The sequence below is a fragment of the Amphiura filiformis genome, chromosome 5 (genome assembly GCF_039555335.1).
Source record: "Amphiura filiformis chromosome 5, Afil_fr2py, whole genome shotgun sequence".
Lineage (NCBI taxonomy): Eukaryota > Metazoa > Echinodermata > Ophiuroidea > Amphilepidida > Amphiuridae > Amphiura > Amphiura filiformis.
Window position 1 is genome coordinate 79,778,220 of NC_092632.1, and position 12,857 is coordinate 79,791,076.

Consider the following 12,857-nt stretch of genomic DNA (forward strand, 5'->3'; position numbering starts at 1 on the left):
ACACCTGTTCCGAATTTTGATATGCCATAGGCTTTCTGTTGTGATCATTTTGATCAGTGTTTCATAACAAAGAAAGCGTGATCCAGTTGACCTACCAATGGTCATATTCTAACGTGCACTACGACAGCAAATAAGAAAGATTAAAAGAAATTTCTTACTAGGACCATGCCCCTTTTAAGTACGGTACTTGACAACAAATGCAAGAACAAAGCAAATACTCTATTTTAATACTGCAGCAGTTTTATTTCATTCATAACCTTGTTACAATTATTCGTCATTATTTACACCAAATATGACCACTCTATCACTATGTGATCGTTTTTTAAACCATATTCAATACAAGAACCAAAAATATCAAAATACTGACATTTCCCCCCCCCCAAAAAAAAACGAGCTGGATCTACTCTTAATACACATGTATACTGATTTTAACTTGATGATCAAAATAAATACCAAATGGACTGTTTTGAGTTATAATCATATAAACTGATCAAAATTAAAAAAACTGATAACCACCAAAGATTGTGACGTGTTCACTAAAACCCAAGTATTAACAATCTGCATTGTTTTCTTATGTCAGATTGTTGATTATTTAACAGTGCAAAGGCATTTTCGCCTTAACACTATTCTCGATCAACGAATCACCCAACTCAAGCCATTCACAGTTCACAATATCAAAGTCAATAAAATTTTAATTTTGCATACAGATTTTTAAAACTAGAGGTTATACAAAGCATCAAAAAAGGTTGGAAATGTCAATGCCGGTAACTTTTTACCTTTACAATATTGATGCCCCCCCAATAGGCCCATGAATAACAGACCCGTGGAAATTTACTCCAGGGCAGCCAGAGGCAATGTGTAACAGAGCATGCATCTTCAGATTTCACACCACCAAATAGAATTATATGGTTGTGTGCCCTTAATTTCACTTCTCAGAAAAACTCAATTTAAGCATTAAAATGAACAGAAATTTGCATAATTTTAGCCAAATTTGGATTGGTCATGATTAGTAATATTAATTCCTCAGGGGTGTGATTGGTGCTTTAAGAAAAAAACCCCAAGGCAATGAAATTGCGAAACGGAGCGAGTGGAGCTTTCGCCTGTTGCGGCCGGGGGTCCAGGGGCCCGCTTAAGGGCCCCTGGTGGGTCCAGGGCACGCCCTGTAGGGGATTGAGGGGTGAAGCCCCCCCCCAAGCCAGAGGGTTTTACACACTTGAGCACCACTGGAGATGCAATTTCATGGGGTAAAATGCAAAAATGAGAAACTGTTAAAATACTTCACTTTATAGTATAAAAACATTTATTATCTGTGAATACATACTTCCAGTATCATATCATTCACATACACATGAGAAATTGCATCACCATTTTTGCACAGTACAGTGTGTCTATAAATCATCCAGTCAGGGTTCTAAGGAATTTTCATTTTTAAAATTGGAGATTTTCTCATATCCGGAAACTGAAAATTCGGGAAATGTGACATCTCTGTTAAGCATTTAGCTCTTGGTCCAGGGCCACTCCAAAAGCGGAAAAAAAAAAAAAAAAAATTTTAAATATTAAAAAAAAAAAAAAGGGTTTTTTTGGAAAATCCTGATTTTTTTTTTTTAATCCCAAAATCCGAAATCCTGAAAAATCACACCCTGATTCCTGCAAGTGTACCACAGATGGGAGAGATCGAATAACTTTTAATGATTTTAAGCAGCCTTTTCTTTACAGAAACACTGGCATGGTTTTGCCTGAACAATAGGCAATTCCCGGACATCGGAGCCTTCGAGGGCCAGTCGTAAAAAAAAATAATGACGGTCAACCTATATTTTTTCCCAGCCAGAGGGATCAGGCAAGGGCTGATTTCGACCATCATAGCTGTCGCTTAAAACTGAGTCGCTCCTGTGAAGAAAAAATGATGTTTTCTTAAGGCAAATTTAGCACATATCTCTATGGGACTCTGATTTGTTGATGTGAGATCTGAAGTAAAGCTTTTCATTACCCAGGTTTGGTGGGAAAGCTATTTTACCTTGATGTCCTCATCCCCCCCCCCCAAAACCTACAGGAATATACCATGGCAACTAGTGGCATTACAAGTAACAATATCCATAATCAGTGTAGCTGTCAGTTGCTAAGGTTTGGTGGTAATCGCTATTATAATATCCTTGCCAATTAGGTTAACCTTTTTACTCTTAATTATTAATCGCGTGCCGTAGAAGTGATAATGTAACAGGATTAACTACCACTGCAATAGGTGAATATCGCACCCAGCACTACAAGTAGGTTGCACTCATCACCTGTGTATGTAGACCTTCAATCATAGATTGAATCCAATACCGCTCTTTTCAAAGATCCTAAACTTACAGGTGCGAGTGATCAGTACATTATGAATATTCTATAGAATTAGGGAACAACCCAAAATTTCGATGAAGCCCTATAAACGAAAGTGGGGGAGGGGGTCAGAAAAAGTCCGATTACGTTTGTAAAAAAGTAGTTAAAACATCGGTCAAAGTTTATCTTTTTTAAGGATTTAAAATATCATTTTCAATTTTTAGTATTTTCCGAAGTACGATATTTACATTTTACAATGGTTTCTTCAAAATGATTTCACTTCAATATGGAGTGCATGCAGTACAGACCTGCAACGTCATGTAAGTTAATTTTTAAAGCAACTGTCCGAGCAAACATAAAACGTTTTTAAAACGTTTTAAACATGTTATATTTTGGTAAAAACGTTTTAATAACATTAAAATGTTGGGTTATATCAGGAAAATTGTGGGATAGGCTTTTACGACAGGAATTTATAACAATTAGTGGTTTTTTTTAGCGGGTTCGACGTCGAACAAGTTTAGAACTGTCAAGCTTTCATCAGGAGTAGCTCTGACTTCTTCCGGACAAAGTACCTAAGAATGAGCCATGTAGGCCGCGTCTTGCCTACTGATGGCTCTGAAAAGAGCCGTTCACTGAAGACTGCCCATTGTCAACAGAGAACAAGCAGATCTCGCCTATCTGCTAATTTAAAAGGTTTTGGTGGCTCTGAAAAGAGCCGTTCACTGAAAACTGCCCCTTGTCTACAAAACCAGCAGACCTCGCCTATCTGCTGATTTTAAAGGTTTGGTGGCTCTGAAAAGAGCCGTTCACTGAAGACTGCCCTTGTCAACAGAGAACAAGCAGACCTCGCCTATCTGCTAATTTAAAAGGTTTTGGTGGCTCTGAAAAGAGCCGTTCACTGAAGACTGCCCCTTGTCTACAGAAACAAGGCAGACCTCACCTATCTGCTGATTTTAAAGGTTTGGTGGCTCTGAAAAGAACCGTTCACTGAATACTACCCCTTGTCAACAAAGAACACGTAGACTTCATATACTGTAATAGAAGTTTACGGCTTACCAGGAACGGTTTGGTCACTCATGGACCGATTAGTGAACTTCGATATCTGGGAATTGCGACTGAAAAGGGTCACGATTCACACAAGTCAGTGGTACATGTATATCATCTCTAAGAACTGAATTGACATAGGTCAGTTTATTTCCCGGCATTTGGTCACATTTTATCAATTATGACAAAATATTTGATATATTCTATGGTATAAGAACTATTCTATAATAAATCAGTTATAACCAAGTAACTGATGAGGCATGCAGGATATGAATCATCTTCCTATCACAAGGCGTGGCTTTTTACTTCCACAAGTGGCCGTTTCTTCTCAAATTATGACCTAGGTCCCGACATTTAACCTGAGCAGTCTCATCCCCTGGTTATATAAAGGTCATGAAAACGTTTTAAAACGTTGTGTATGGAAACATACTACAAAACTATTTCTAAAATGTTTTCAAAAAGTTACTGTAAAATATTTTTTAAAGAACATTATGTTAGAATATTTGCAGGTTATCAAAATGTTTTCAAATCTTTAATATACCCTTTATATAACATGTATATAACCCGACATTTTAACGTTTTCTGACCACTTTTTCTAACCTTTGGCGTATGATGTCGAAAACGTTTTGTGTTTCATACCACATTCTTTTTTATTTGAAAATCCAGCAAGTCCAATTTTTTCTGTGCCAAAAAAGATATTTTAAAATAGAATGCAATATTTGTTTCTTCCATAAACATGATCAATATCCTAGCATGTCGCACCCCCTCCACAACCCCATGCACCATAGCGACGGCTCCTGAATCCTATATGAATACGGGTTGGAATTTTCGATATTTGTCACTTACGTTAGAGGGGAGGGGGGAGGGTGTTAGCCTTCTAATGAAGGAACTTTCGTTTATAGGGCTTCATCGAACTTTTGGGTTGTTCCCTTACTATATCCCTGTTCTTTGACATCTATGGTTCAATGCAGAATTAGTGCGCTATATATATTCAAAAATTGTATTCACCTATTACTAGTAGTAAATCCTGTTACATCAACACTTCTACAGCGAATTGATGTAACAATCGCCGGACACCCCACCCTATATCAGTATGATCCTCGCATATTGCCAAATAGCATCCTACTATATATACACTATTCCTTTGCAATACATTACATCAGAGGGCGTGGTTACCAAATACTTTTATGGCACCAAGCTGTTTTTGCCGTGGTCCCTGCTTGGTTGTGTAAGGCAATTCATTGGTAATTAGCTGTCGAAGTGACGTAATAAATCGGGTTAACTACCATAGCAATGGATGAATACAACTTTGACTATATCACCCTGCACTACAAGCATGTTGTACTAATCACTTGTGTATGTCTGCAATCATAGATTGAATACAATACCGCTCTTTTCAAAGATACTTATCTTACAGGTGTGAGTGATCAGAATGATATGGTTCAATGCATAGGTACAGCGTGAACGTTGTAGTGCAAGGCAATATAGTTAAAAATTGTATTCATCCATTGCTATGGTAGTTAATCCGATTATTACATCACTTCGACAGCGAATATATAGGGATGGATAATAATAAACTGCGATTCAACATTATGAAAAAATCACAACAATAATGTGGTGTGATCAAGCAACATTAGTCTGAAGTTGGACATATTCAATTTTCAGTTTCTTAGAGGATTGTAAACATCATTTGCAAAGCGACATTTTGCAGAAACCCCATTGAATTTAGACAACCAGTTCAAAAGATATGAGCAGTTAAAGAGTTTCCAAAATAACAGGAAACAAAATGAAATACTTCCTTTGTTTGGCTATATCTCAAAATCAATATTTCCGACTTCAGACTAATTTTGCTTGATCACATCACACAGTGACAATTTGCCATTCTAAAAGACGGATTTTGTTTTGCAATGAATGGTTGCTCTTACATGAAACATTTTTGTATTTCCAATTGTATTAATTAATTATTCTACAGGATCTTACAAGAGAATTGACATTTAAGTATAGAAAACATTGTTTGCTTGTCTCCAATCAACTGAAATTAACTGGTGAAAAGTTTTTCTGCACAAATGAAAAACCTCCGGGGGATTTTGACAAATCTGGTGCTTTTTCATAGGCTCATTTGATCCAGAAGCTACTATTTAAATGTTTCTGAAGTCAACAGCATCCTTTTGTAGTTCCGAATTTAAATTAAAGTATTGTGAAGGTGATAAAGAGTTGGCTAATTCAGGTGAAATCCATACACTCCCCATAAAGGATGTGACCTTAATCTTCCACACAGAGAGTGCAAGTTTCAAATAGAGTTATTACCTGAATGGGCGATTCCATTTGAAATCTACAGCCCGTTTGGGAGATTAAGGTCATGTCTTCCATGTCTTCCATAGGGGGTGTATGGATTTCAACTGGAATGGCCATGTTGCAAAAGGGGGAAACAAGGTCAATCTTCCCTTGTAAAAATGTCATCAAGGACAAACACATTTTCATTGTTGAACAGCACTTAATATTCTTAATAACTAATCATATTCTGGGAAGATGGGAAAAGATCTAAAAAATACAAGACATTTTACCATAATCTTCATCACATCTTCATTCCACAAGTTCTTCATCCATAAAGTACCCCAATCTTCTAATCCTCTTCATTATTCTTACAACAATAAATCTTCAGTTTTCAAAGCTTCTTTCTTCTCAAAATGCTATACAAGATTTAACAAATTAAATTGTAAATACATGGAACACAAACAACATAAATTTACATGATCATTTTATGAATTTGAACATGTTTTTTTAAATGTACACCTAATACGTAAAGTAAATACATGTACTCAGTTTAATAAGCCACCATTGTTAATAAGTTGTTCAATAAACCAAAAATCTTAAATGCACATTTGTCAAAATCCAGAAGATTCTTCTTTAATTTGACACTTTGTATGTGAAAATTGAGCAAGAAACAACACAGATCTTGGGCCCGGAATTAAGTTATCATGATGGCTTAGATTTCTTTTTGACATGGGGGGGGGGATAGGATTGGACATTTTTTCTTGAAGTATAATCGAATCCAGCATCTTTTGGCGACAAAATATACATTTATGGTAGAAATGTGCGTGAAAATTGTTTAAGCTAAACTGATGAAATAAGGTACAAAAGTGGAATAAGTTCGCACAAAGCGAGCAAAGGTGAGCACTTCTTAGGTAAAAATGGTCAAATATGAGGTTAATTTGCTCAGAAACCCACATATACAGGCATCAACACTGAGGAGGAGGATTATATGGACTATACCCCCATCAAAATATTATGGGGATTTATCCATCCCCGGGATCTACGCCTTTGGTTATCATCCAAATCAAGAGTGGCACTCCATGAGATTGTCAATAGGCATCGTATAACAAAGTATTAAGCACATGATCATATGAGCATGCAATCATTTTACACGGGGTAGCTGTGCTGTGATATACCAATCTCATCAAGTGTCACTTACAATTTGGACGATAAGATTTTCTGGCCTCGGATCTCCCGTCATTTCATGATCAATTTTCACAAATGAAGTGTCTAATTAATGATTACATCTTCTGTTACATAATGCATTAGGTTTCACTACCTGAACAGAATTGATCAAAAATTGAATCCCCTCAAGTATTGCTTGAGGTCATTTGTGGTTAAATGTTGATCCCTCACTACAAGAGTTATAACCGTCGATTTGGTTGAAAAAGGAGGTGAGACATGATCAATTCTATTCAGGTAGTAAAACCTAATAGGATATTGTTTGATTGAACAACGTACAAACAATGATGGCTTATGAAACTGAGTGCTAATTACTTCATGTAGTACCAAGTGTATACCAACTACAGTGTACTCAATGCAAAAGTATTTACTCAGCATGTATTATAGCCAGAGAATGAAGACATTTCCTAACTGTTATATACTGTACTGATTTACAGATACTATTAGGTTTTTTGGTGGTTTTATTTTGGTCAACTGGACAAGGACGTTTATACATTACTCCTACATAATCTAAAGACTGAGCTAATCTGAAAATTCTTTTGTCTCATATAGCTCATATGCGCATTTTGTTAAAACGTCTGGCGTTACAGATTCTGAACTTTATTTTTATATTTGAGACAAAATTGACCATTATTAAATGCAAACATGCATAAAACAACTGTGCAGCAATTTTATTTCTGAAGCATAAAATACACTGTCGCTAGCTGGTATAATAAGGCTTTGTATTAAAACAGCTACATGTACCTGTACAATATGAAGTCAATCTGCCAAAACCTTAAAATAGTTATTCCACTTAAAAAACCACTCTGGGTAAATGTACGAGGGGGTATCAAAAAGTTTTAGAAATCGCCCAGAAGTGAAAGAGCTATATCAATGAAATTTTGTCAGTGCAATCACTGGTCCTTATGTACATTATGGTCCAAAAATGGTCTCATAAGTATGTTTATTTTTTACAGGTGGCACTATATGCCAATAACCTGCTGCCCCAGTTACTGCGCATAAACTGCAAGATTGAGAAAATTGAGGCAAGCAGCATTATTAAGATCCTGCTTTTGAAGGGTTGCAGTGCCTAGAAAATTGATGATGAAATGAAAGATATCTTCGGTGGTGATTGTGATATGTCACTGTCGCTTTTTGGAAAAGGAATTTTTATTTTATCACAGATTTTCTGGGCACTGTAACCCTTAAAATGGAACTTAATCATGCTGCATGCCTCAATTTTCTCCATTTTGCTGGTTATGCAGTTACATACAATGTAGGTAGTGACATCTAGCTCCTGTAAAAAAAAAGTAAACATACTTATGAGACCATTTTTGCACCATGTTGTACATAAGGACCAGTGATTGCACTGACAAAATTTCATTGATATAGCTCTTTCACTTCTGGGCGATTTCTAAAACTTTTTGATACCCCCTCGTACCTTTCCCTATAGAGTTGGGGTGTGTTTAGATTATATAACTCTTTGAGTTTACACTCGTTTATTAATGCAATTGTTTAAGTCTGGTTCATTTTCATTCTATCGGAAATACATAACTACTTTACACGTGTGCAGAGGGAATTGTCACATATTTTATCATTTTCAACCACTGCATAATAGTCAGCACATTTAGTAGAGGCTTAAATAGCAAACTGGCTTAAAGTATTAGTCAATCTAAACATTACTTTATACACAAATAATGGCTTGACTCATTTTTAAGAGAACCAAACTCAAATGGTCAGGCAATTATACAATGTACAATATCATGCTAATATTACAGCAAAATGCTTTGTTAAGCTTCTTAAACAGTCCCTTCTTTTGATATGACTTTTGATTTAAATCAATACATTTTTGGTGTGTGGTCCTACAACTGTTTTACTCGATTACTTAATAAAAATTTAAGAAGCCAGCTGATTATGAATAGCTTAAATTACAACAAGTTGCCTAAAGTCTTTCCAGTAACAAGCGCAGTAAAAAGTAAAAACAAAATCTACACACACATTTATCTACAACCAAAATTTGTATCCACAAATTGTCTTACCACAGTAATACATCACCCTATGGATTGTAAAATGGCTCCAATGAGATGGTCCCCGATAGCTGTCCTAATATCGACCTGTAAAATGGCTCCAATGAGATGGTCCCCGATAGCTGTCCTAATATCCACCTGTAAAATGGCTCCAATGAGATGGTCCGCGATAGCTGTCCTAATATCGACCTGTAAAATGACCAACATAATGCAGGTAAGCACACACCCAAAATGAAGTTGCTGCTTCTCTAACATGCCATGCTACCAGGGCTCGAAATAAGGAGGGCCCAAGGGCCATCGACCCCCAAACATCAGTGAGGGCCCACAAAAGACACAACTGGCGGGCCCAATGCAAATGGCCCGCAAAATTTGTGGCAATTTGCTCACTTTTATGTGGGGTTCATAGGTTAAACCAATGGCCCAAATTTGGGCCCACAAAAATTTGTGAGGGCCCTCAAACATTTAAGATCAAGGGCCCAAATGGCCCTCAGAAATTCTGGCTTATTTTGAGGCCTGCATGCTACCATTTTTAGATCTGAATGCTTTTTAGATCAACTTTTTATATAGGTCTTTTCATACCTGCCAACCCTAAAACCTCATAAATAGGGAAAAAAAAAAAAAAAAATAGGAACATTCCTGAATTTCCTATACATTACTATAGTCATATTTTTGCAAAAAAAGAAGGACACATGGTAAAATCGGTCTCTTTAATGCTTTTTGTTTCAGTAAAAATAGGGACAGTTGGCAGGTATGTCTTTTTGCAATAATGCAAAATTCAATCTAGTACACAATCTTGAATGTCTACAATTCTTTTGAAAAGTTTGAAATAAGTTTCGCCATTCAATTTACAAAACATTACAAAAGAAGAACGGGGAGAGGGGTCATAATGACTTTGCCTCTATAGACTTTCTGCATATTAATCCTGCTTTATTAAAGACTGCAAAGCGAGTATTCCTAACACAAAATAACTGAAAATGACGCACACAAATTCAATGTAGGTGTGACAATTAATCACTGAAATGGAGGGGGGGGGGGCCTCAAGAATTTTGAAGCTCAATAAATGTACACAATTTGATATTATCATCTCAAACTGTATTAAAACTGTATGTGCAATTGTGCTACACATAAATAATGCATGGAAAATGAACACATGTTACACCTGTGTAAAAGCAAACATTGAATAAATTATGCTGCAGAGAATAAAGTGAGATGCAATGTAATGAACACAATATGTTTGTATACATAGTCAATTTAAGATGTTTGTTATATATTGCCACCCTAATACAATAATTACATTTATACTCATTTCATTGTGAGTGCAAGAACAGATATGAGTTGAATAGCTGTGTCAGTGTCATGTAAATTCTTTTTATGCATACAAACACTTTGCAAGATGTTGATTTCTTTATCCTGGAGACCAATAACCCATTTTATAAAATTAATTTTTCCATTGCACGGACGCGGAGCTACCATAGGAACGCTGACAGAAGTGAGAGCGTATACTCGCTAATTATAGGTGTGCGTGTTGCTTCTATAAATAAATATGCATTTAGATATCTTTTATTTATTTTTGTTTTCTTGGTGATTTATAATTTTATTTATATTGTTTTCTTTCGTCGCCGCTTTCTCTCCTTGAAGTACCACGGACTGTATCAACATCAACGTACGGAGAGCGTGCCTTCTCAGTTTCTTCACCTAAGTTCTGGATTAGGAATGTCGCGTTGCACTTGCCACCTTCAAGAAACTCTTAAAAACTCATCTTTTTATCAATCCAACTGTTTGATTATATGTGTTTTGCTGCTATGTTGTGCGTGGTTTCCAGTTAAGCAGACGTTTTAGTTTTCTCACCTCTGTCGGTTTATTCCATCCGTTCGGCTTGTCCGATCCACGGAGGTGATGGCTTTTCATTGCTCTCTCCATCTCGTCTGCTGCCCGGATGCCATATACGAATCAATTCTGTGCAATCTTTCTTTTCAGATTGCTTATGTTGTTTTTAAGTCGTATGTATATTGTATTTTTTGGGCCTATACTATGTTAGCTTTTCAAATCATGTTTTATCGTATGGTCATGTTTATGAGTGCTGGTTTCACTCTCTGAACTTTGTGTTTTTTATCTCTTTGTATATTTCATGCGGTTTTATCATTGTTTTTATAACTTTTATTATTGTGTTTGCTATTGCTTGAATATTTATGTAAAGCGCTTAGAAGCCTTTTTAAGGTATTTCTGCGCTATACAAGCGCCTCATTATTATTATTATATATTATAAAATTAAGTGGAAGCAAGGGAACTTACTTACTAAACAAATATTGAATGATTTTATTCATTCAATGGAAAGAATATTTCTATTCGGTGAAATATGAACTGTTCCATTGAATTCGGCAAAGCCTTGTTGAATGTAGCAGTCCATATTTCACCTCATGAAAATATTCTTACCATTGAACTAATAAACATTCAATATTTGTATACCATTTTGCCACTTTCACATATTGGTCCTTTGGCATTTCATTAATGGGGTATTGGTCCTTTGGAATATCACTATTTGAAGTTGGGCCATTTTAAATTTAATAACGCAATTATGGCAGCTATAATAGCTTATCTGTGCACATGTAAGATTCTTGCACTTGCAGTGATAATAGTTAAATCTGAAATTATCGTATAGGGTGACGATATACAGTATTGTTGTGGTAGAGGAAATCACCTGCTTGTGGCAGAAAGAAATTAGGTCTGACCACAACATGATTTACATTTCTGCCTGTATCTCTTCCGCCCCAAACAAGTCACCATTTCAACAAACTTGCTTAACTTTGGCATTAAATGTATCCCAGAATGCAATAGCCAATAACTCACCTGTACACCACATTCATCCCACCAATCTTACCCATAATGCTTCTCTTCTCTTCTTTACAAATGCCACTTCTCTTCTTACTTCATAAACAAATTCCATTTTCTTCTTATCTTCTTAAAATCTCTGAAATATCTTGTTCTTTTGTATCATCACTTCAATCATAATACTTAATATTACTTATTAACATTTGGGATCCATGATTATCATCATCAGTCTCACAAGCCAAGCTTGGTGGCTATTCTTTTAAGTATTCCCTAATTAATGAATTGCACATTGTAGAAATTATTTCGACGGCTAAATGCATTACCACGCAACGCAATATTCAAAACAGGTTCTTTAGTCGAAATCTTCCAAGTATAAATGTTCTGACATGCATGATCTCTGTAACAGTGTTATGGCAAAAGGAATATAATAGATTTGAGCGCAACATAATTACTTGCAGAACAAATGAACCGTATACCTGCAATCCAGAGATGTGTTGTTGAATGAAGACGATTTGATGAACTTTATGTCAAATTGAAAGCTGAGTGAATGAAGTTTATTTCTGACAATCAACTATATTGATATATTGACAATTGCTACATATTTTGACTCGACAGTTGAATGCAACCAACTTAAAATGGTTAAGTTTTTCAATTAAACATGTTTGTTCCACTTTCAACATAAATTTTTCAGGACATCCGACAAAATTTTGAGATAGTATTTAAAATTGCAACAGCACAGGATAGGGCTTGTAGCTGGACACCATAAGATGCCATTATTTCATGTTGACTGTGAAATGATTTCTAACAAAATAACAAAGTCAACTTTTTTATCCTTGTTCCACAAAGAAAATCATCAGAAATAATTACTTCAACCATGAAGAGCATGCAATGACAAACTTCATCTGTACTTACGTGGTGAGCGTGAGTACGACCTTGACCTGGAGCGGGAATACCGTCTCCTTGATGAGTAATAGGGCGAAGGAGAACGTCTGTAGTAGTCGTCCCGGCCGCCACCACGGCCTCCGTAGTACCGTGGAGAGGGTGATCGGCGATACCGATCTCTCCCACCACCACCACCACCACCACCACCACCACCACCACCGTAGTAAGAATCTCTTGAATCTCTATCTCTATCTCGCCTGGCAGGACTTAAATGAAAAACAATAA

The 12,857-nt window shown here is 36.1% G+C and overlaps 1 protein-coding gene across 1 annotated transcript in view; it reads right to left on the reverse strand.

Annotated features, from left to right (window-relative positions):
* Positions 1 to 2,714: 2,714 nt before the first annotated feature.
* The window catches only part of LOC140153794 (transformer-2 protein homolog beta-like), a 35,700-nt gene continuing 25,557 nt past the window's right edge, over positions 2,715 to 12,857 (reverse strand). Inside the window, exons 8-9 of the mRNA XM_072176649.1 lie at positions 12,603 to 12,838; positions 2,715 to 9,050 (exon numbers count right to left, since the gene is read on the reverse strand). Of these exons, the coding sequence (XP_072032750.1) occupies positions 9,040 to 9,050; positions 12,603 to 12,838 (247 nt within the window). The 3' untranslated portion in view covers positions 2,715 to 9,039. The remainder of the gene's footprint in view (positions 9,051 to 12,602; positions 12,839 to 12,857) is intronic.